Source organism: Chenopodium quinoa, unplaced genomic scaffold, assembly GCF_001683475.1.
Source record: "Chenopodium quinoa cultivar QQ74 unplaced genomic scaffold, ASM168347v1, whole genome shotgun sequence".
NCBI lineage: Eukaryota > Viridiplantae > Streptophyta > Magnoliopsida > Caryophyllales > Amaranthaceae > Chenopodium > Chenopodium quinoa.
In genome coordinates this window covers 2,098,651-2,123,512 of record NW_018744702.1, presented here as the reverse complement: position 1 = coordinate 2,123,512, position 24,862 = coordinate 2,098,651, and the positions used below count along the sequence as shown (strand labels likewise).

At 33.2% G+C, this 24,862-nt stretch overlaps 4 protein-coding genes across 5 annotated transcripts; 2 read left to right on the top strand and 2 right to left on the bottom strand.

The window, feature by feature from the left end:
• The first annotated feature begins 74 nt into the window (after positions 1–74).
• Positions 75–1,463, top strand: LOC110702817. The gene is made up of 3 exons (XM_021880563.1): positions 75–387; positions 506–991; positions 1,222–1,463. The coding sequence occupies exons 1-3, from the start codon at positions 75–77 to the stop codon at positions 1,461–1,463; spliced, it is 1,041 nt and encodes a 346-aa protein (XP_021736255.1).
• A 3,693-nt stretch (positions 1,464–5,156) lies between these two features.
• LOC110702795 lies at positions 5,157–9,036 on the bottom strand. 2 transcript variants are annotated; one of them, XM_021880542.1, is made up of 3 exons: positions 8,830–9,036; positions 6,729–6,909; positions 5,157–5,933 (listed from the first exon to the last, which is right to left on the bottom strand). In XM_021880542.1, exons 1-3 carry the CDS (start codon positions 8,931–8,933, stop codon positions 5,847–5,849), a joined length of 372 nt encoding a protein of 123 aa, XP_021736234.1. In that variant the 5' UTR covers positions 8,934–9,036; the 3' UTR covers positions 5,157–5,846. The 2 variants fall into 2 exon arrangements, with proteins under 2 accessions (XP_021736234.1, XP_021736235.1); XM_021880543.1 differs by lacking the exon at positions 8,830–9,036 and adding an exon at positions 7,805–8,822.
• Positions 9,037–9,892: 856 nt separating this feature from the next.
• LOC110702794 lies at positions 9,893–11,758 on the bottom strand. Its single transcript, XM_021880541.1, has 2 exons — positions 11,586–11,758; positions 9,893–11,502 (listed from the first exon to the last, which is right to left on the bottom strand). The coding sequence occupies exon 2, from the start codon at positions 11,178–11,180 to the stop codon at positions 10,506–10,508; it is 675 nt and encodes a 224-aa protein (XP_021736233.1). The 5' UTR covers positions 11,181–11,502; positions 11,586–11,758; the 3' UTR covers positions 9,893–10,505.
• An 11,475-nt stretch (positions 11,759–23,233) lies between these two features.
• Positions 23,234–23,994, top strand: LOC110702816 (protein FAR-RED IMPAIRED RESPONSE 1-like). Its single transcript, XM_021880562.1, has 3 exons — positions 23,234–23,273; positions 23,500–23,650; positions 23,709–23,994. The coding sequence occupies exons 1-3, from the start codon at positions 23,234–23,236 to the stop codon at positions 23,992–23,994; spliced, it is 477 nt and encodes a 158-aa protein (XP_021736254.1).
• Positions 23,995–24,862: the final 868 nt, after the last annotated feature.

Below are 24,862 nucleotides of genomic sequence, written 5' to 3'. Positions count from 1 at the left end.
TCTACAAAAACAAAAAAAAAAAAAAAAAAAAAAAACAAAATTCTCTCTTCCTCTTTACAAAAAAATATTACAAAATGAACTCTGATTCAAATTCTTCTAGTTCATCTAGTTCAGGGTTATTTGATTACATGGTGAACGACTATGTAGAGTGGCATGAATCAATTACCCAAAGGCAAAAAGAAGATGAATTGATCGAGGAAGCGATCAATACAGCTGTTGTTCCCTTTGTAACATCAACTTATCAGGTCCCATTCACTCTTGAACCTACGTACCAAAGGTGGTATGTACCAAGAGATCGAGAATATGTTGATATTAAGTTATATAACGATTACTTTAGTCCCCAACCATTGTACCCTGCTAATATGTTTCGTCAACGGTTTCGCATGAGTAAGAATGTGTTCACACGCATTGTTAATCAACTAAGAGAAAGTGATGTTTACTTTCAACAAAGGTCGGATGCCACCGGAAGACTAGGTGCATCCCCCCCTTCAAAAATGCACTGCAGCAATTCGAATGTTAGCATACGGTACATCTGCCGATGCAGTTGACGAGTATCTTAAAATCGCATCAAGTATTGCAAGAGAAGGTCTGGCTCACTTTGTTGAAGGGGTTGTAGCTCAATTTGGACCAGAGTACTTGAGGAGGGCAAATATTATGGATACTAAACGGCTCCTCCGTGAAAGTTATGCTCGTGGATTTCCTGGTATGATGGGCAGCATTGATTGCATGCATTGGGAATGGAAAAATTGTCCGCGTGCATGGAAAGGAATGTATCAAGGTAGAAGTAAAACATCAACGGTGATCTTGGAGGCTGTTGCTTCGCAAGACTTGTGGATATGGCACGCTTTTTTTGGAACACCGGGTTCTTGTAATGATATAAATGTCCTCCAACGGTCACCGGTGTTCTCTGATATATGTGAGGGAAAAGCTCCAGAGGTTACCTTCAATGTCAACGGAAATACATACAATATGGGTTACTATCTTACAGACGGTATCTATCCGAATGGGCAACATTTATCCCAGCAATCAAACATCCACAAACTGGTAAGCACAAATTATTTACCAAGAAGCAAGAGAGTTATCGAAAGGACGTTGAACGTGCCTTTGGAGTGTTACAAGCTCGATTTGCAATAATACGTCAACCAAGTCTAGCATGGTCGACCGAAATTTTATGGAAAATTGTAATGGCTTGTATTATCATGCACAATATGATTGTTGAAGATGAGCGAGATGGATATTTGCATTATGATGCAACTGAATTTATCAATGACCAACCCCAAAATGTAGCTGAATCATCAACTAGTAACAACAACCAACCATTTACTGTGAGAAGTGGACGATTGGATAGGCTCAATCTAAATGGTTATATGGAAAATAGAAATAATGTTCGTGATAGGGAGACCCATATTGCACTAAAGAATGACTTGGTTGAACATATATGGGGACGTTTCGGCGACGAATGAAGAGATGACAAAAGTCGCTGTTAATGAATATTGTATTTTAAATTTTAATGGATGTCTTTGCTAAATAAACTATGTTATTTATATATTGTATTATTTTTGTACTTTTTATTTCAAAAATTAGAAAAAAAAAAATTGTTTCAATTTACATACATAAGTGATTATTAATATTGTACTATTTATAATGACTATTAATATTGCACTAAAGAATGTCTAACTTTTTTTAATTAATTATGTAAGTTCAAAAATTACAAATAAATAATAGAGATTAATACATGTTTTACAAAATATAAAATAAAACAAGAGTGAGAAAGAGAAAATGATGGGGTAGTTAGGAGAGAGAATGGTGAGTAACCTCACCATTGTAGATAAATAAATAAGGTGACTCACACTAGTAGCTTATGATAGTGGAAGGTGAGGTGGAAGATGATTTGGAAAAAAAATAAATAAAAAAATAGTTGAAAGTGAGGTGGATAATGGTGAGTAACCTCACCAATGCTCATGCTCTCAGCCTTTTTTTTTTTTTTGCTAGATCATGTTGACCCACCGTGACTAAGGGTGGGTCCGCCACTTAAGGGTTGTGCATTACATTATGAGCGGTGCCCAATTAATAATACATATTGACATAACATGTTAATATGATGGCATTTTCGCAAATATCAGCACTTGTTTTATTATTTTAATATTTTCTACTTTTCTGGTGATGTGGCCACTTAACTGGGGCGTTAGCTAAGGGTTAACATCTGTTTTCCCTTCTTCCTCATCCTTCCTTCTCAATATAACAATGGCAGAATTTTTACCAAGATCTCAGACAGCAACCCAACACCACAACATACACGAACCCCGACCCACCATTTCGGAAGTCGTTCCCGGCGGCACCGCCGCCAAATTCTACGAAACCCTGAGGAAAAAGTGAGAAATGAAAGGGCATTGTTAACCCTAAAGGGTAAGTATTTTACGTTTTCTTGTGAGTTTTCCCTCCTCCATTGAAATTGCTACATACTACCTTAAGAAATTGAAAATTGATGATTCTCGATTAACAGTAGATTGTGAAATTGAATTTTAATATCTAAGTAAATTTCGATCGAAAATTCGCGGCCAATCTTCAACCTTGCAATTGAATTTCCGAGAAATGCAAGTGGTGCGAATTGGAGAATTACTTGACAAATTCCGAGAAATGCAGGTGTTGCGAATTGGAGAATTACTTGGCGAATTGCTCGAACTATTTGGCAAATTGCAGTACGGGATTGAGGAAAGGAGTTATGAATTTGGGGGTTAACGATCGTTAGACTGTTAATGATGATGGTCAACAAAATTACAAAACGACCCTTACTTTACTAAGCGAAATGACGTCTATAACCCTCATATTAACATGTCTCGTTAATATGCCATATATATTAACGAGTATTTTCTCGATTTGGTTTTATTTGTTTCCTAATGATCCAGTTATTGACTTAGTGAAATTATCGAGATATATATATATATATTTTTTTTTTTCTTTTTTTGAAACGTATTGAGAGATATATTATCTTAGTTCCTCACTTGTAATTATGTGATGTCATTTTGGGACTGCTAGCTAAATTAAGTTAGTTGAGTATATTACTTGCATATTTCTTATTTGGTCAATTAAGTTCAAGTGTGCATCCTTAGCTTTATTTAATTAATTTGCTGTTAGCATCTATAATCTTCTCTAAAAATATTCAATTATCTTTGTGAAACTAGCTTATATATATAATCAGTTTACGATAATATAATTTGGTTTTGGCAAATACCTACGGTGTAGTGGCTAAGTGAAAGGCTTTATTCGGTTACTATTTATTTGACAAAGTTTGCTAATATATTACTTATATACTACTCGAATTTTGAAATCTTCTTAGAATGTTGATTCCATAATTACGAGTTCTTAAATGAATTAATCAAAGCTGTGTGATAGGGTGTGGGTACAAGTTGTATCGCATACTATAATACGTCCACAATGCTAGGTGGATTTTAACATATGTACATACATATTTAATTTTCCCTTTTACGTAGATTAATACTGTGTGAGGTGTATGGTTGTGCATTGTGGGGGACGATGAATTTGAGTTTGAGTCTGAGTAGTCTAACTAATAAATTATCATGACCCACTTTGGTAAAGGTGTAGAGGTGCAATTTATCTTTCGAAATTGAGTTATGTTTCACATTTCCACCTTATTACTAGCTTGATCACTACTTTACTTTGGCTTATTTCCATTGTTGAGTCATGTTGGCTAGGGAGGTATGTGTTGTTTCACAAAATAATGTGGAATTTTTTTACTGAATTCAGCTGTGTTAGATGGGAGACCCCCACTATAAAGAAGAAGAAAATAACAAAAGTAATCATACAAAGAATAATGACTCACATCATAGAAACCATAAGGATTACATAAAGCAGTATTCACTCAGACCATCCAATTTAACCGGTGCCCATCGTATATGATGTATCAAAATGTGCAGATACAAAATTGAAAGGCTTGGTAGGTATAATCACATATTAACAAATCTCAGCAGGTGCATAGAGCCAGAACCAAAACCAGAGCCCCACCTCTCTTCCTTCAACTTCAGCTTCTTACAAACATAGTTGTTCCTCATAGTTGTTCCCATTTGCCTTAGCCTATGTTCTTGTTATGAATTTTAATACACTGCAAGCTGAATTTTCCTGTTAAATTTATTTTAGTTAGTGAAAATGTTTTAGTCATATTAATTTCAGTAGGAAATGTTCAAAGATAATTTCAGTAGGCGAAAACAAGGAAAATTATTACAGTCACATTTTCCCTATCTCCCTATACCCTTTCGAATCCTTCATCCGCTCCCTCTCCTCCCCTCTTGCTTTCTATACTGCTCTCATATTCTATGTGCAATCAAGGACACAATCGAGGTCAGGTCTCTGTTACTTAATATATTTGGTTTTAGCAACACAACATCAAAAGGCCAATTTGTATCCTTATTGAAACTACCCATGTCTAAAACAATGCACATATTTACCAAATAAGTATCCTTCAATAATTCCAAATGTCACTTTTAAGTTTAACGCACCTCGATCATAGATTAACAAATAAATTATGGAAGGTAAATGAAACGAAATTGATTTGATGATAAAAATTCTAATAAAAATGAAACCCTAATCAGTATTAACTTCAGACAATTATAGCTAATTCAAATCAGGCTTACTCATAGCCCATAGGGTCTTAAACTCTTAACACATTTAAACAACCTCTCAGTAATCTTAACTCTTGGAAAAAGAGTTTTTACCTGAACATTTCTTTTCTGTAGACTTTGTACAACTCGTCTAAAGCATGAATGCTACTGGTATCAATGTCGATGAAAGCTGCATCAACCCAGGGCAAAAGTTAGCTTGGGTTATTAACAAACAGGTAAACAGATCATCAAACATTTCTATTAATCAATAAAAAGTTAAACTTGTCTAAAAATAGCTTACAACAGTTAGTTATCTCAGCAATATAAGAGGTCAACAAAGAATAAGAGAGTCAAAGGATAATCCTGATGCCAATCTACCATACAAAGTGTCAATATAGATCTCATCCAGTCACCACTTACCTCCTCCATTGAAGATTAAATATCAGAAGGGGCTTTGAATGCTCTTCGGAATACAAAGCAGCTTGTCAGTGCTGTAAGAAAAGTTTTGTTTGCCAGATTAATCAGTAATTTAGCCTGCAAAACAAACATAATAATGTAAAGAGTAAAAGAGGAAACAATTGTATAAATGCAAAAAAAAAAAAAAAAATTAAAACAAATTGCAGAAGGTAGATCAAATAGACAGATTCATAAACATTGGCAGCCACAATTAGTGACCTGATTATATTGTTTTTCCTTGACTATTGTTTCTAGATTCTTATATAAAAAGACAAACAAAAGCAACATAAAATGAATACCAAGAAGAGAGGCAAAGATCATCAATGAACAAAAACATCTCTGATTTACTGCTAATCAAATCCTTTGACTATACTAGGACACTGGTCTTATAAGCCTTCCTCTAACAATATAATGCCTAGGTAGTATAGTAAGTAAAGGGTGCTCTTACATAGATAACCACTATCCGAAATTTCAGCAGAATTATAGAGAACTATGAATAAGAATATAACCCTGATAAATCCAAGTCCTTAAACAATTAACATACAAACCCATTAGCACCAATTATCAATACTCTAGCACATAGCATATTACTGAAGATAATCCCTCAACTGCAGATTTCAATCAAACCCCAAAAGCAACCCCATCGAAGACAACAAAGTAAAAGGCTTTAAGCACACCACCTGCTCGTAGATATGACAACCCAAAAGAGAACCAACAATATGTAACCTTCCTGAACAATGAAAGCTCTAAACACAAACAAAAACACATAAATAGTCAGAACCACAAAAGCTTACCATGTAAAAAGGCAAGGTGATAAAAGGCAGAGCACAAAACCTGCAGACAAAATGACCAAGCTGCTTCCTGAGTCACCAAAAATAATGATATCAATACTAACAACCTTCAGCAATTTTAATTAATTACAAATCTTAAACACAAATCAGCAGGTATAATGAGATAGTCTTTCAGAGACAAACTGTAATCGAAATTAACTCCATACTCATGCAAAAGAGAACTTCATAAACCCACATAGCTTAAAACAATAAGCAGTCTATATAAGCAAACCACCACCTACACATCAGGTCCAATAACAAGTACAAGCAATTAACAAATTCATAGAACCAAATAATCACAAGAAATAAACACCCTCTAATCAAACAAGAAAAGGTTTTTAAGGAAAATGGGTGCAGCCACGACACTTCCAGAAGAATTATAATGATATAGCAAATTCTAAACTTGACATACACCCTGAAACCAATTCAAAATATGAATATTACAACATTAAAAAAAAAAATAAAAAAAAATAAAAAAAAAAACAATATAAAGAGAGTTAAATCTTCAGCATATATGAAATATTATAAGACACTTATACAACATCATCACCAGCATCCTATACAAAACGGCATTGATCTGCTTCAGACATTGAGATTTGCAACACAATTCTCCAGAGCTGCCACTGGTTACCACCATCCACAGCTTTCTCATGGAAAAGAGTGGGGGCAGAGGGTGTATAACAAAACCACTACTCATATAGGTCAAGCGAAAACAAAGCCCTGCAAATTTCTTTTTGAATTTTATGGACCGGTGGAGCGGAGAGTTAGGTAAACCCCTAGTGTAAAAATACTACAGCAGTATCGCCAGAATGAGTGTATGACATACCTGGTATTGTGGGGAACTTGTAGGCCGAAGAATACTGTTCTGTATCTTCCAATCAATCGGATTCAGAGTTACTGCCTCAATCTTAATCAATACCTTGTCAGCCTTTGGATTGATCAGTTGCTGCCTCAATCCTAACCAATACTTCATCAGCCTTTGGATCAGGAGCAACAACCTCAACATGCTACAGCACGAACAAACTTAATGAGAAGACCTCTAGATAATAATTCTGTTCAAGAATTATTAACCTTTTTCTTGTTTAAGATATTTCATCTACTCAATAAATGCATCAAAGATTTAAACACACAGCATATACCAATAGGTCCAAATGTCCAATACTTTAGTGACTATGAGCAAAAGTTAGAAAGTAATTTAAATAACATTATGCCCCCCTTTTTCTGATGCAACCGCATTGTTAAGGCTAAAAACTTGACATGGACATACACACCAAAATGTCCAAAATAAGTGAAAATTTATAAAATAAAATAAATCAAAAACCCTTTCTTGAATTCAAGACCACTAAGCCTAGGAAAATGTATATGTAAGAATTTTGTGGCATCCCTTACTACTAGACAAACATTAATGTAATACGGATCCAAGGTGACTGATTATTATGCATCTCCTTTGTTCCATTAAAACAATTGAAGTTTCAAGATCTTAAAAAAAAAATTATTTTATTCTGGGCAGTGAATGAGTAGATCTGTTGTTCATCGAATGTTGATCGTTGACATAACTATGAAGAATTGTTGGGCCTCCCCCCAAACACTGAGTGAGCAACTCTAAACAATTTATGAAAATTTATTCCCCCATGACTTACATGTCTCACAATAAATTAGTTTGAAACGGTCTCACCCAAGACTTAATCATTCTACTTGATAGAATTCATGAACTTTGAACAATCCTTTAAAATCCAAATATTTTTCAAACGGACTCCACTAAATAAAAATAGACATACACCTATATCCTATGCTTGAAAGTAAAAAAATAAAAAATAAAGTACACAAAAGGACAAATTGATCAATTCAAATCAAATTCCAGATGCAGTTTAATGCATATTGGCAAAGCAGCTATTGTTTTACCTCCATGGACATTCGTCATGATTTGAGCTTCTTGCAAAGAAAAGGAACATATTAAAGTCTAAAAGGGGCTCATTCTGAAAATGGAAGATTGTTTAAGAAGATTTGACAAAAAAATAAATACTAGTAATACATTTTGGAGGGAAAATTTTTAACCAAAAGATGACATATGGCACTCCTAGTCTCTCTTTTAGTATATAGTTATTGATGATTTGGCTCTTCAGCAAAAGACTTGGATAGTATTATTTTGACTCTTTAGCAGAAGACTTGGATAGTATTATCTTTGTAACAACCGTGTCCTTAGGAGGATTCATCAAGCTGGGTGATTGGCTGAAGACAAAAACCTATCCCACATTATACCTGTTATCATCCATGATTAGAATAGCTAAGCTTAGACATCTGCGACATTGACATTTTCATTAATCAATCATCTAATATCTCTCCTACACATGTATAAACCGACAAATACAAGTTTATCTGCCGGATAAACGAATTTTTGTTAATCAGGTGACATTTCTGTAAATATATTAAAAAAATGTGGTCATTTATTCAGTACTTTTGGTGAGGTGTCCAATTTAGAAAATTACACATGTACCCCTCAACTAGTACATAAAAAGAAGCATGAAACCCTCCTTTGGTACTTGAAAAGACAATTATACCCCCAGATAAACAAAATCATTTATTTAGGGAATTAATTGGGCACAACTCTATACAAACACAATAACAACACAAAGCCAATTACAAGAGTTGTGCTCTTGTTCCAATTGCGTACCAAATAAAAAGTAATTGAACAGTATAAAAACACATGTAATTGATTTGTATTATTATATCCAGATCCTACAAGATCACTAACTCAAATTAATCAAGGGGATGAGTAAAAACTTAAAATGCCAAAACACAAAAGTAGAATTTCCGGTCCTAATTGACGCTTATAACTAAAGCCTAATTTGCAATTTGCGTCATTTTCAAAGCATCAAAAAAGTACTTGTAAAAGCAGCACTGGCATAAACAATAATATGAAAAATTACCGAGAAGGCGGAGCAGCATTAGAAAGCATCATGATCAAATCGCCATCGCAAACACCGAGTACACTGAGTTTGTCATGATTATTCATCTCCTTGTCATTGTACATCAATTGTTGCTGCTACAACACCACCCCACTCTGCTCCCCCAAATCTAAACCAATTACTACAATTCAATTTGATCAAATCAACAAAGATAGATTAGTGGTTGTAATTGTACCTCGACTTCAAGCAAAGCCTTGACATTTTCGACCTGAGAAGTTCAATTAAGATCATTAGAAATTGAATTGGAAAATTGAAATTTAACGCAAAAATTAGGGTTTAAGAGAAGAAAGTTAAGTTACAGTTTACTCAGGGTTGACATACATCTAAGGAGATGAATTTCTCATCAGCGATCATTACTGTAATCTTTATCTTCTTGTTGAACAAACCTGAATTGAAGAAAACTTCGCTGTAGGCCACAAATTGTAATCATTAGCTTCTTGTTAAACAATTGTGACACCACCAATTGCAAATGAAACCAAAATTAAAAATATCAGCAAATATATCACACAACTTCATTGAAAATTTTCCAAATTTCAGCATTGAAAGATTTGAAACCTCTCTATAATTCTTAAACAACCAGCTTCACAAGAGGGAAATCTCTTGTCCCTAATCAGATTGATCTTCTCCAATTTGTACTGATCTAAAGCAAAATGAAAGGTAAAAAATCTGGAAAAGGAACCGGCACACCCAATTTTTGATAAAGCAGCCCTGTGTCAAACAAATGAGGAAGATAGATCCAAAAATTCACTATTCATTTGGGGTATACTATTCTCTATTTTTAATAATATAAGTGAAATCTCTAGTATAGCTCCTCCCACAAAAGTGGTTCAGTAGAGGAGATAGATAGCATCACTCTGAATTCCGCACAAGACCAACATTGCTTTGCACAATATCACTCCTTGGCTCCTTGTTAATAATGATGCAGTTTCTTAAATTCAATTTCACAAGCATTACGAATAGTTTTAAATTTTAAAATGTACGGAGTAGCAAAACTTTTGCTATAAAATCACAAACGCTTGAATTCAACAAATCCCAGAAGCCATATATATTATAATAATGTAGCTAATTCAAGTTAACAATAACAAATATAAAAAAGTATTGGCTAAAAAGAAACTTTACAAGAACAATACCAACTACCAAGAAACAAATAAGCTTGTTTGCAGTGATCTTAAATCATCAATACATTGAAAATCTGTAGTTGTTCCTATGTAAGACGGAGTCCAGATTTCTTCTTGGCTCGACAGCTTGGAACTCCGTATGCTGAATGATGACTTTGGTTGCTTTCGTCCAAATGATGAAGAGATTTTTCTTTACCTGGCTTCAGTCCCCCGTTGAGCTGACTGAACAATCCCATTCTTCCATTCTTTTCCAAGATCTGGAATGCTAATTTCAGCAACAGTTATCCGCCCTTTGCCTTTCCTAAATGGTCAAAACTCAAAGGTTGTGTCCAACTGTGAGAGTCCTAGAACCTTCAGCATTCTTCTTTAGAGAATCCTGGATAAGGTGGCTCAAATTCATGGATGCTAGAAGATCCTGAACTGTAAACAGTTACACAGAAGACCCCATTCAAAAATTTTAATTGCAGGACATTATTTACGTAGCTACATGGTACCTTTCCTAAACTTAGAACATTTCCCTTACAACAAAACTTTCTTTTGTTTTTGAAGCTCACGAACAAGCCTTACCATTTCTTCAAACACAGCAGGAGTCACAGTTGCATGGTTATTTTTGCTCTTTTTTTGCCATTCAGACAAAATCTTGTCCAGGTTGGTGTTGCACAAAACAGCTAAACAAGACCTCAGGCTCTTCTTAGAGCGTAAATGAAGCTTAGAAACATCTTCTGGTTTCATCTCAAAAATCCTCCTTCCACTCAATGAATATGTAAGCCATACTTTGCTTAGTAGTTTGAATTTTTTAATGAAAAACTCAATATAATTGGGAGGATTAATCGAAAGCTCGAAATCAATAGGTCCATCTCCCTTCACTAAAGAGTAAACATCGAATTCACTTTCAATAGTTTGATTCTTATCACCAGGGAGAATAAAACTCTCTTCATCTTCATAAATCCGTTGGGTAAAGTTTCCAACACCAGAAGGTTTCAGACTTGTGCAAACAAATGATTCAATAACATATAGCCTTGCAGCTTCACATATATGAACATAAAAAATCTCAACCGCATCAACATAAACTGACACATTGGCTAAATCATTGGCATCAGCCTCATGAAGCAAATTGATAGCATCAATCATGGATTTTGGACCAATCTTTTTCCAAGGTTTTGTTCTATAACTCCCATCATAATCTTGTAGCATGACGAACGAATCAATTTAAAACTCACAACTAAACTGAAAGCTCAGCAAACGCAGCACACAGCCAATTACATATAAAGACGACTTGGCAATAAGAAATTTTGCAGACTTGTTTTCCGGTGTTACCACTTCAACTTCAACAAGTGGGTAACTTTCTCCACCCCATTTCAGATTTGGAATAACCTCAAAGACACTACCCTCAAAACATCCCATCACCCTCAACCAACTTACCATTCCAATGTATTTCCTAACACTACCACCTACATCGTCATTAATGAAGAACTTCTTCTTGTGATTAGAAGGCATTTCATGATAAGAAATTTTACTGGAAAAAAAAATACAAATGTATCTGAAAACCTCAAGAACAAGTGATTTTGCAACCAAAAAAAAAAAACCACAGTGACTTACGGGAGTGGCGGTTTTGATGGTTCTGGTTCTGGTTGAGCAGCGATGGAAACTTCGGGTTGTTTCCGAGAACCTTCAGAGGTAGTAGATGGTTGTTTCCGAGAACCTTCAGAGGTAGTAGGTGGTTGTTTCCGAGAACCTTCAGTTTAGTTGGGGTTTTTGGATTGGGGTTTTTGTTCTTGTTATCTAACAATTGGTATTAGGTAATCCTGGAGTATCTAGTATTGTACTCCAGGCCCAATCTAAGACCACTCTCAATGGTGAGCAAAAAAAATGCTCACCCACTCTCTCTCTACCCACTTTCTCTCTCAACAAATCAATTTTGCTCATGGGCAAATTTTTTTTTCATATTTCCTCTCCCAATGGTGAGCAAAAAAAAATGTTCACCCACCACTATCTCTCTCTTACTTTTTCAATACCCCACCATAACTTTCTCTCTCCTACACAACACTTCTTTATTTATTTATTTCATTTATATTTTAACATTACTCCAAATAAATAAAAACTAGTTTAATTATGTGTAACTTATTTTTTTTATTTTTTTCTTTTTTATCGTTAAAATTTATCGTAAAATTATTTATGTTATTATAAATAATTGTAAAAAAAAGCTCATAATTTTTTATTTATTTTAAAAGCGGTACAATATTAGAGAACAATTAATTTGCAACGTCATGCGCAATTAAACTTAGGAAATAAAAAAAACACAACAACTACATCATCTAATTTCTCCCTAATTACGGGGCCCGTATCGTTGCCAAATATGTTCGACTAAATCACGTTTCAGAGATAGATGAATTTCTCTGTCACGGAGGGAAGCTTTTCGCTGTAGAAATGCGTTGAAGTCAAAGTTGGTAGGTCGGCCTACGTTGAATTCAAACGGTGGCGTTGTAGATGTTGATGCTGGTGTTGATTCTTGTTGATCTTCTTCGTAGAAGGCTCTTAGAACTTCGGCTCGAGTGTAGTTGTGGCGCTCATCTTCAACAATCATGTTGTGCATAATGATACATGCTTTCATTATGTCTCGCAGTATGTCCTCATCGTACGCTAGTGACGGTTTTCGTATTATTGCAAATCGAGCTTGCAAAACACCGAATGCTCTTTCAACGTCTTTTCGAGCAACAGCCTGGTGGTCAGCGAACAATTTATCTTTTTGAAGTTGAGGGGTTGTGATACCCTGAACAAAAGTTGCCCACTTCGGATAAATACCGTCGGCTAAGTAATATGCCATGTTGTATTCATGGCCGTTAACGGTAAAATTTACCGGAGGAGCTCGACCATGCAGAACCTCATCGAACACTGGGGAACGGTATAAGACATTTAGGTCATTACAAGATCCAGGAATCCCAAAGAAGGAATGCCATATCCATAAATCCTGATCTGCAACGGCTTCCAGTATTAGCGTTGCTTTCTTGTTCCTACCGGCGTACTGCGCTTTCCATGCCGTTGGACAGTTCTTCCATTCCCAATGCATGCAATCAATGCTGCCTATCATGCCTGGAAATCCACTCGGGATTAGTTAGGAAATCATCACTAAAACCCGAAAGTTGTTGACGGAAATTTGGGTTGTTTGGATCCATTAAAATATTCTGCACCAAAAAACAAAAGATCAATATCGTTACAAACATTTACTCAAAAAACAAATTAAAATGATAACAAATCCAAAAAAATATCAACAACTTATATTTAACTGATTTTAAAAATTAAATAATTTTTTTTTACCTCAATATGGATGAATTGCAATAGCAATATTCTTCTACAAAATTAAAATACTTTTAAGAAAATTAAAATTTGGAGGATTTTAAGGTGTTTTTGAAATTGTATCAAAATATATCAAAATGCATGTCTATTTATAGAGAATTTAATTTTATGACCATTGGTAATTTTTTTATTTTTTTTTACAAAATATATTTTTCTGAAAATGGGAAATACATAAATAACCGTTGTAAAACGGCTAGTATTTTCTGATTGGTTGTCTTGCTGCCAGCTGCCACGTGTCGCGTCCTCATTCGCCAGCGAACTGCACGCGTCAGCTTCCCTTTTTTTTTTTTTTTTTTTTCTGATACTCAAAACGACGCGTTTTGAGGCGCGCCTTTGAGGCAGCTTCATCAAAACGCGTCGTTTTGATGTTAGAGTCAGCTTTTATTTTTATTTTTCTGACGCGTGTGGGGCCCACTTGCAACACTGTTCATGGCAAAAAATGCTCAACTTTTGAGCTTTTTAATAAATGCTCATGAGCATTTTTACCTATTTTTCATTTTACTCACCATTGTGAGTTGTGAGCATTTTTTTTCCTCACAAAAAATGTTCATGAGCTAAAAAAACTCTCACCATTGAGAGTGCTCTAATTAATGGGCTAGAAACTTAACTTAAGAAAGTGCGCTCAGCAGAATGTAATAATATATATATATATATATAAAGGGACGAAGAACAGATCAATTCTTCAATTGCAAAAACAAGAGGACGAAATTCACTCTTCTTTTTTCTCTCTGTATTTTACCATTTGAAATAGTTGAAAATTCTTCTATTGCATCCTTCTAAGATAAAATTTCTCCTCAAGCATGCCCAAAATTAACCAGCTAAATTATTTTGTTAAGAGAGTTAATTAGGGTTTAATTTTTGTTAAATTTTGGAATTGTTGCATTTAATTTGCTCAAATATACTGTTAAAGTAGTGGTACTGAATCTGCTCTTGTTGAGCTTAGATTATACCTTATGTTATTTTTCTCAAATATAATGTTATTTTTGCTTACACCTTGTGTTTTTTTGTTAAAACCATGTGCTATCTTACAGAAACTACTTTGGATTTTTTATTTTAATAAAATCTAATATATATATATATAAAGGGGAGTTTTTTCCCGAGATTTTAGAGCGCCACGTAGGATCTAATTTTCTTAGTGCGCCACGTAGGATTATAAATCTTAGTAGTAGCCAATTAAATAAGAGATTATTAATTTCTTTTATAATTAAATAATTCAAATTCCACGTAAGCAAAATTGGCGAATGAGATTTTTAAATTTAAATTAATTAAATTTAAAATATTATCTTTTAATATTAGGAATTTTATCTAAATATATAACAAATTTTAGCTAATAAATACAAAAAAAAAAAAATCAAACAAACCGTGCATCGCATGGGCTTCATCTAGTTTGTATTATGTTACTATGATCGTGTTGTTTTTATTGTTATGGTGTGCTATTTAGTATAAAACCTACTATTATTCTTTATATGATTTAATGTTATTACGCTTAAAAATAGTGATATATATTTCCTTTGTTATTTTGTTTAAATATGGTGTTATTTTAGATTATATATACCTTCTGTTATTTTGCTCACATATAATGTTATTTTTGCTATATATATATATATATATATATATATTTTTTTTTTTTTGCTATATATATATATATATATATATATATATATATATATATATATATATATATATAGGGGAGGGATCCGGTAAGAACCCTTCCTTATATAAGAACCCTTTCTTATGTAAGAATCCTTTCTTATGTTCTAAACTTTTTCCTATGTTCTAAATTTTTTTCTACTTATCTTCTAAATTTTTTTCTACTTATGTTCCAAATTTTTTCCAATGTTCTAAATTGTATTTTAGATTATGTTCTAAATTTGTTCATATGTTCTAAATTATATTTTTCAGCTTATGTTCAAAAAAAAATTTCTATGTTCTAAATTTTTTTTTCAGTTTATGTTCTAAAGTTTTTCCTATATTCTAAATTTTTTCTACTTATGTTCCAAATTATTTTTAATGTTATAAATTGTTTTTTAGATTATGTTCTAAATTTGTTCCTATGTTCTAAATTATTTTTTCAGCTTATGTTCTAAATTTTTTTCTATGTTCTATATTATTTTTTCAAATTATGTTATTAATTTTTACCTATGCTTTTATTATTTTTTTCAACTTATGTTCTAAATTATTTTTCTTATGATCTAACTTTTTTGGATGCTTATGTTCTAACTTTTTGCTATCTTCTAAATTATTTTTCTTATGTTCTAAAATTTTCTGCTTATGTTCTAAATTTTTTCACCTTATGTTCTAAATTATTTTTTCTATGTTCTAAATTTTTTCTATGTTCTAAATACAAAATTCTCAAAATTACAGAATTGTCATTACTAAAGGATCATTTTAGATGGTTAGATCAAAACTAATAAAGGGCTGAGATTGGTTCTTATATAGAGGAGGGTTCTTACATGAGCCTTCCTATATATATATATATATATATATATATATATATATATATATATATATATATATAAATCAGTTAGTTATATTGTGTGAACATCATTTTTTTTTTTGAAAAATTGTGTTATTTTACTTAAAGATTGTATTATTTTGTTTAAAACTTAAGTTATTTTAATTTGTCAAATTTTTGTTTGCTTTATTTTACTGTTTCACCGCTTCTTTCAGATTTCTTCATCACAATCTAGCTATCTCGTGTTTACATTTTTTTTTCCAGAATTTCAACATAATTTTCAATTAGCCATCATTAGTTATATTGAAATATGATTTTTAAGTTTCTTGCTCCGATTTCCTCTAATTTCTATCGCACGCACTCTCCTTTTTCCCCTTTTCTATTTTTTAAATTTTAATATAATTAATCCGGAGTACCATGCTCACGGTACTCCGGGAGCATAATAGAAATTGCGGTTATCCAATACTCCCTCCGTTTCATAATGTTAGTCCCATATAGAATCAATTACATAAAATAAGAAAACAAATATATTTGGAATCTAACATTAAAATACAACATAATTCATAATTAGTTTACCTTATTTAACTTTTTTATTTTTTTATTAGAAAAGCACAAGTCATAATTGCATAATTTAAGATAAAAACTTCCTTACTTAGAGTCATGTCATAAATCCACAATCAATTAATTCCAAAAAAATCAAGTTATAAATGAAATATATTCAATATGGGTAGATCTTTTTGAAACGCCCAAAATAATATATGGGACTAAGGGCCTGTTCTCATTGACTGAACTCAGCTGAACTGAACTGAACTGAATTAAGCTGAACTGAACTGAATATTTTATAAGAGAAGGAAATTAGGAGTTGAGCTGAACTGAAATGAAATGAATATCTTATAAGAGAAGGAAATTAGGAGCTGAACTGAATTTCAACGTAAGAGAACAGACCCTAACATTATGAAACGGAGGGAGTATATAATTTAAGATTCGATTCAATGAGGTTGCAACAAATCCCCAACCCTACTTTCTCATTCAATCCCGCCAAAACATCTAATCCCTCCAATAATCCCATAATTTAAAATTTTTAAAAAAATAGATTATCACCCTAAAAAATAGCACGTACTCTATAACAGTTTGTTCATGTCACTCTCTTATTCTCTCATTCCAAAAAATGGGTAACTGAAAAAAAAATACTCTAACCATCTCCATTTTATCAAGTATTGGTGCGTCATCAGCCACGGTTCCTTCTTGGCTTCTTTCAAAATATTGTGATTTCCGAATTGAAGGTCCTTTATGTATTCTTGCCCTGTTGAAACCGTCATCCTAGAAACCCTTGAAGCTTTGAATCGCTAGGTATCATCAGTTCATCATCACTCTTGAAACATTCAAATTCATGGTTTACTTAATCTTAATTTTAACTTGGTATTTTTGTTGAATGGATGGCAATAGATTCGTGTTACAGTGGGAAATCGTTGACAATGAATGATATGTTTGATAGAATTGAGGTAATTTGCATGTTATCTATTTTATTTATGAGGAACCAATTTTGTTGAATTTATTTGAAATTGCTATTTTTTTTTAAATTACTAATTTTTAATGATAATAGTTGAAGTTGAGGTGATATACTTCCCAATTTTTATTCATATATCTGTCATAAATCGCTATCATGAGAATATAAATAGTTTGACACTTTGCTCTTCAACAGCCAATATCAATTGGGTCGTTTTTTTTTTTAGTCCTCTATTCTCTCTCCTTTTATTCCATGGCTTCTGATTTCATGTCCTCTATTTTGGGTGATGCCATGTTGTTTGGTGGGGAGATGGGTCTGGGGTTGTTATAAGGGATGAATTGAAAGAAGGGTACACCGGGTTTGGTGATTTCTTTTTCTTCAACGGTTTGAGCTGAAAGGGGAGATTTTTCCTCTTAATATATAATTTGAATTGTGTAATTGATTTTTGAATTTGTGGGGTTTTCTAGGATGTGGTTAAATTTGAGTTTTTGCCAATTTGATTGCCAGTTTTTTTTAGTATGTTTTGATATTTGAAATGGGCAATTTACAATTTGAAAAGAGTTAAAATTTTAAAAATAGAATTGGGGTTTTTTAGCAGATTAAACGGGAAATATATATCACATAGTAAGATATATATTAAATTTTACGATTATAATTTTGTTGGGTGTTCCAATTTCCCTCCTATAAATATAAATATTCATAATAAAGATAAGACCTTTATCTCCAAATACCTCATTTAATTATATTTATCATTATAAATATATACTTCGTATATAGTTTAGTATACTGACCTTATTAATTTTATAAGCTTTGATCTATTTTAGTTTTTTTTATAGAATAATCATATGTTTGCTGCGTCCCTCATCATCATGCTTATTAAATTCGTTTTGAAATTTGGCTTTATGAAGATGATATTTGTTGGTCAATTAAATTAGCGGTTTAACAACTCGAGTCGGGTCAATCCGGATTAAGGTCGTAATTTATGCAGGTCGGGTTCGGGTTGGGTCATGCTTGAGTCGGATCACGTCAAGTCATACATATTATCAGTTTTGGGTCAGGTTTAGGTCAAGTCAATAATAGGTTGGGTTACATTCGGGTCGAGTGAATAATAGGTCGGGTTTAATTTAGGTTTTCACGGGTTAAAATGAGTTAGGGTCATTCTAGGGTATGAGTCGGGTTCGGTTGAAGTCAATAATTTGCAAGTTATTCTTAGGTCGATCTGTTCGAGTTGGGTTCAATTGAAGTAAGAAATTTGCGGGTTATAATTAAGTCGGGTCATTTTGCAAGCCAAGTCATTCTCGGGTTCAAGTCGATCATATCAATAATCAACCAAAATAATTCATCCCTTCATATTTATATGGATCCCCCAAGAACCCTAAAACTAAACTACTCACATATAATTAAATCTAAACTAATCAAAGCGATTAAAAAAAGCATGAATAAAAGCAATAATTATAAAACTAATATGAAAACAATTAATAATATATAATTAAAGATAAAATAAAAACAATAAAGAAAGCTATGTCAAAAAAATTAAAGAGCACGAATACTAAACTAAACAAAGAAATAAGAACAGAACTAAAGGTCTGCCATAACTCAACCTAATAAAAACTAATCTAATGTTAAAGCTAAACTAAGAAAACCTATGTAAAGGAGTAAGTATTACCCACTACCAGGTATGGGATAAACTCAACCCATACCATAATAAAAAATTATTTTTTCAATTTTTTAAAGTTAAAAAGAATTAAAATAAGTAAAAGTGATAGCAGGGGGGTAAAAGCCAGAACCCGCTAAAAAACATCCAACTCGCGCCAAAGGTTTTCTGAAGGCCGGAAAACCGCTTAAACTGCATCGAAGAAAACCCGAGTAGATCTGGCTCCGCAACCTGCCAACTGTAACAAGAAGAGATTGTCCGTCAAGAGGTGTAGCTCTCCCTTAAATGCTGAAGTCTTCTATATCAGGTGAATTGTTCTTTTGATTTTTAGGGTTTTTTTGTTAATTGAAACGTTATTGACTGAATTGGTTAGGTTATACACTAATAAAAATGAAGGTTTTTGCGACCGTCTCAAATGGTCGCAAAAAATAGGAAAAACGGTCGCTAACAGTATTTGCGACCGTCAACGGTCGCAACAAGCCGGTCGTAATTTTCATGGTCGCAAAAACTAAAAATTACAACCGGTTGACGGTCGCATATTTTTTAGCGACCGTTTTCCTAATTTTCAACGACCGGTTGAAAGACGGTCGCAATTTTTATTTATTGCGATTGTTTTGTGGACGGTCGCAAAAAAAATCAGATTGCGGCTGTCTTGGCGGCCGCAAAAATTATTGAAAAAAAAAAAAACAAAACTGAATGTACTCCCCTACCTAGCCCAGCCCATCCCACTGCTATACAACCCACCAGAAACTTTTACCACCGCCGGCATCTCACCCTTAACAACCTTAACCCCCCACCACCACACTAAGCTAACCCACAAAGTCTGACAACATAAATCCAAAACAAAACAACAAAAATCAAACAAAACCCACATTGAACAAAGATCAAAAACAAAAACGCATAAAATCAAACAATATATCAACTGAATATTAAACCAATTAAAAAAACATTAATAGAAAACAAAAATAAACCAGAAAAAAAAATTAACAAAAAATCAAATCTAGAAAAAAAATAACAAAAAAAAAATAGAAACCAGAAAAAAATTTTACAAAAATAAAAAAACAGAAACAAGAAAAACGAAATTAAAAAAAAAAAACAAAAAGATCAGAAAAAAAATGTAACAAAAAATCAAACCCAGAACAAAATTAACAAAAAATTAAAAAAAACTAACGACAATCAAATCTAAATTGAACAAAAATCAAACATAAAAAGTCATGCTTGAACAAGAAAATTTGAACATAAACCCAAACAGAATTCGACAAAAAAAATCAAATTAAATTCAAACAAATAACTTATAAACAAAAAAACGTATCTCAAACCCTGATTTGGCTAAAAAATTCACCTCGAATTTGGTTTAATAAGGCCAAATTTGACCATGAAAATTCTAGATCTAGAGTTTTCATAGTCGAATTCCACCTTAAAACCATTAACTTGTTATACCACCGCCTACGAATCCAACCAAGCAAGAGAAACGGACCCTGAGGAAGAAGTTGACTCGCCAATAGAGCAAAGAGAAGGAGAAGAGGAAATAGAAGGAGAAGAGGTTAAAATTTGGAACGTGAGAGGTGAAAGTTCTGGCATGAGAAGAGGAGAGAGAAAGGAAAGAGAAGAGAGGAGAATAGGAGAAGCATGAGAAGAGAGAGAAAGAGAGGACAGGAGCGGCTGTTCAACATTTTAGGGTTAGGATGCACACTTATATACATCTATTTTTTAATAAAAATAATAACACATTTGCGACCCTTTTACCAGTCGCAATTAGTTGCAAATTGCGACCGTTTCTGAAACGGTCGCAATTAATTTAATTTTGAATCATTTTTCATATAACTTTTATTTAAAAAATTGATTAATTACTTTTGCGACCGTTTTATAGCCAAAAAACGGCCGCAAATCTGCGACCGCTTTAAAAACGGTCGCAAATCTGCGACCGTCTGATAAGACGGTCGCAAATCTGATAACCGGTCGCAAATCTTATATTTTGCGACCGTTTTTGTGATGGTCGTAAAAAATCGGTCGCAATTTGACCGAATTTTAGTAGTGATACTTACTCCTTTTGAGTAGTATAAGTGGAATGTCGTATAAGTGGGATTGTGTAGTATTGTTTTCAATTTCTTCGTAGTCTTGTTAAAGTATATAAGTAATTTCCACTTTCTTACAATAATATTCGGACCATTAGTGTTAATATAGTTGGAGCCATCTTTAATCCCTTAATTTTTAATTTTTGATTTTCACAATTTTTTTTTTTTTTATTAAATTAACATACTGCAATATAGGGAGTATATGAAGGAAGTTGTTGAATCTTAAGCCAATTTTATAGATGTTGAATTTTTGTTGAACTTGTTAAGCCCATTAGAAATTTCCTTGAATTTGGTGGGCTTAATTTTTGAATTCAAGTTTGTATAATTCCTTGGTTTTCTTTTGACATTAATATATGAATTGAAGTTGGTATATTTGCTTGGTTTGATATGGAGCTTAAATCACGAACTTGTATTGAAGTGACATGATTGTGTTATGTTTTGTTTGTAGAAATGGAAGATTCTTATACAGAAATGGAACAAGCTTCTATAGAAAATGATGTTGTGTCTTAGGAGGAAGAATTTGTGGAGGTATAATTAGTTGTGTGCTCTATGTTTTTTATAGTAGTCTAGTGTATGTTGTTTATTGTAGTCTGTTGTACATGTTAAAGTTGTTTTGTGGGCAATTTGAATTGTAGGATTCCTCAATAGAGCATTTCAAGTTGAATGTAATGTGTTGTTTTGGCAGGTGGAGTTATTATCAACCCCTATTGCTTCAGTTGTAGATAATTTCAACCATTTGGAGCATGGTTTAGAGGAGGGCTTTTGTACTCCTTTACGATGTGTGGTTGAGACTGAAGAAGGACAGATTGAGGAGGTATAATTAGTTGTGTGCTTTATGTTTTTTATAGTAGTCTGGTGTATGTTGTTTATTGTAGTATGTTGTACATGTCAAAGTTCTTTTGTGGGCAGTTTGAATTGTGGACTTCCTCATTAGAGTATTTAAAGTTGAATGTAATGTATTTTTTTGGCAGGTGGAGTTGTTATCCACCCCTATTGCTTCAGTTGTAGATGATTTAAACCATTTGGAGCATGGTTTGGAGGAGGGCTTTTGTACTCCTTTACGCTGTGTGGTTGAGAATGAAGGACATATTGAGGATAAACTGAATGACCCTAAAGTAGGTATGGTTTTCAGTAGTTGGGAGGAGGCAGAAAAATTCTGGAGGCAGTACGGGAAACAACGAGGTTTTGAAGTGTTACATGCAGCTGGTAATTACAAAATTGAGAATGGTAAAAGTGATAATTTAAGTTAAGGAGTTACATATGGAGATGTGAATGTGCTAGGCAGCCTGACCTAAGACGAAAAGTTAATGGGAAAAGGATTTATGGTGGTGGTTTAAGTTTACAGCTAAATCGTAGGAAGACGAAGAAATGTGGTTGTCTTGTGCAAATGAGGGCAGTTTATAAGCAGGATGGTTCATGGGAAGTTAGGAAGGCTTGTAGTGCATGTGAATCACAATCCTACTCCTCGAAGTCGAGATATATTTCAATGTTTCGGCAGGATGAAATAACTAGTGTGGTTAAGAGGAAACTCTCTTTAATGACTGCAATGCGAGAGCAAAAGAAAGGGGCGGAGTTGAGAACATGGCCATCACCGAAAGAGACCTAAGGAATGTTCTAGCTAAGGAGAAGAAGTTTAAGATGAGTGGTGGTGATGCAAATGCAATGCTTGTCTATTTCGATAAGATGAGTGCCGATAATTAGAACTTCTTTCACAAGTATAGGCTAGATGATGAGGGTAGGTTGACCGATGTGATGTGGGTTGATGCCCGGAGTAGGGTAACGTATGAGGAGTTTGGGGATGTTGTGTGCTTTAACTCGACATACATTACTAATGAGTATGAGCTTCCCTTTTCTAATTTTGTTGGTGTCAATCATCATGGTCAGACCATATTATTAGGATGCACCCTTGTATCTCACGAGGACACCGACACATTTGTGTGGTTGTTTAACAATTGGCTAGAGTGCATGGGTGGAAAAGTCCCTGTTGGTTTCTTGACAGATCAGTGTGCGACAATGAGAAAAGCGTTAAGTATTGTAATGCCCGGTGCGAAGCATCGGTGGTGTTCGTGGCATGCATATTCTTAATAAGTTTGGCAACAAATTGGGAAAGTTTTCGAAGTACGATGAATTCCATGACGTTCTACTTAATGTTATATATGACTGTTTGACCGAAGAAGAATTTGAGGTAATTGGACCCTAGCAATGGAGTCATATGGTCTTGTAAATGATGACTGGCTTACAGGTAATAATGAAAATTAAATTCTGCTTTGATTTTTTTTTGGGTATTCATGTGTATAATGTTATAGTCAGATGTATGAACTGTTATTGTCTTGTTGCATTCTATTTTGTCACTTCTTACCTGATTTACAGACCTGAAATTAAAGCTTTTTTTAATTAGAAGTTGCTCGAGTAATTTGTACTAGAAAAATTTATGGTTTTTTTGTTTTGTTTTGTTTTGTTTTGTTTAGTGCTGTATGATGAAAGACATATGTGGATCCCGACTTATATGAAGCATTTGTTCTGGGCGGGTATGAAGACTACACAACGTTCGGAGAGCATAAACAGCTTTGTTGATAAATATGTAAAGCGGGACACTCGTTTGTATGAGTTTGTAGAAAGGTATTGCGATGTATGGATAAATATGTAAAACGGGACACTCGTTTGTATGAGTTTGCAGAAAGGTATTGCGATGCTATGGAGAATTGGGTGAATTCGGAGAAAACTCTGCAATGAGGGTCAAACATGTCCTTACGAATTTCCCTTTTGAAAAGGTTTTCCCTTTTGAAAAGGGTTTTCAAAAGGTCTACACAGATGCTAAATTTGAAGAAATCCAGGAGCAGTTGGAAAGGCTTTTGTATGTTAGCGATGTTTCCAAAACAAAGTTGTTAAATAATGTTGTTGAGCACTCTGTGGAAGATATAGCATGGATCTACCTCAAAGACCAGAGGAAGGATTCCTATTAATAGGAAGAGAGTTTACAGTGTGCATTTCAACTTTGAAACCAAAGAGGCTGCTTGTGAGTGTAAGTTATTTGAGTGTCACGGAATTATGTGTAGGCAAACTCGAAGAAACTTGGATGACATTGAACATATCTTGGCAAACTCGAAGAAACTTGTATATTTCTTGGAGCACTTGAAGAAACTCGACTTTTCTTGGATCACTTGGAGGAAGTTGATTATTTGTTGCAATAATTGGAACACCTTGAACAATTTTTTTTTAAATGTTCATTAATATAATAATACAAAATATCAAATATGAAACATCGACGTACATGTTCAATATCTATCATTATAAATGATCATTTATCATTACGTATTTGATCATAGTTATTACAATGAATAAGTTAACATTATTATTGAACGTGTAGCATTCTAAAATTGTTCATTTATCATTATCATTTTGCTTTATGAATATTCATTTAGCATGAATAAAACTGAACATTTATCGATTAAATATTTTCATTTAAAAGTAATAAAATTGATCTATAAGCATTATGAATGATCATTTAGCTTAGCATTATAAATTGATCACAGCACAACTATAAAAATAAATGATTGTTTAGCATTATAATTATTATTATTATTTTGAAAAACTTGATCGATCTCTCAGTGTACAGGATAATCAAGTAAGGATATTGAAGGCAACATATATTGTGCTCAAATTATGTTTTTCATGGAAAACACACAAGTATATGATTAGATCAGAGTTGCAACAAGGAGGATATATATTACACACTTTATTATATTAAATATAATAAATAATGTTCATTTTGCAAGACACGTATGTACATTTGGTTCAAATTCATGTTTATGGAACAGTTACATACAATAG

Coding starts and splice junctions, on each gene's coding strand:
- LOC110702817 (XM_021880563.1), top strand. CDS start 75: ATGAACTCTGATTCAAATTCTTCTAGTTCATCTAGTTCAGGGTTATTT. Junction 388..505: donor TCGTCAACGGTTTCGCATGA/GTAAGAATGTGT, acceptor AATGCACTGCAG/CAATTCGAATGTTAGCATAC. Junction 992..1,221: donor GGGTTACTATCTTACAGACG/GTATCTATCCGA, acceptor TGATTGTTGAAG/ATGAGCGAGATGGATATTTG.
- LOC110702795 (XM_021880542.1), bottom strand. CDS start 8,933: ATGTACAATGACAAGGAGATGAATAATCATGACAAACTCAGTGTACTC. Junction 6,910..8,829: donor AATGCTGCTCCGCCTTCTCG/GTAATTTTTCAT, acceptor TTCGTGCTGTAG/CATGTTGAGGTTGTTGCTCC. Junction 5,934..6,728: donor CAAGTTCCCCACAATACCAG/GTATGTCATACA, acceptor TTGGTGACTCAG/GAAGCAGCTTGGTCATTTTG.
- LOC110702794 (XM_021880541.1), bottom strand. CDS start 11,180: ATGCTACAAGATTATGATGGGAGTTATAGAACAAAACCTTGGAAAAAG.
- LOC110702816 (XM_021880562.1), top strand. CDS start 23,234: ATGGAGTCATATGGTCTTGTAAATGATGACTGGCTTACAG. Junction 23,274..23,499: donor AAATGATGACTGGCTTACAG/GTAATAATGAAA, acceptor TGTTTTGTTTAG/TGCTGTATGATGAAAGACAT. Junction 23,651..23,708: donor TTGTATGAGTTTGTAGAAAG/GTATTGCGATGT, acceptor ATGAGTTTGCAG/AAAGGTATTGCGATGCTATG.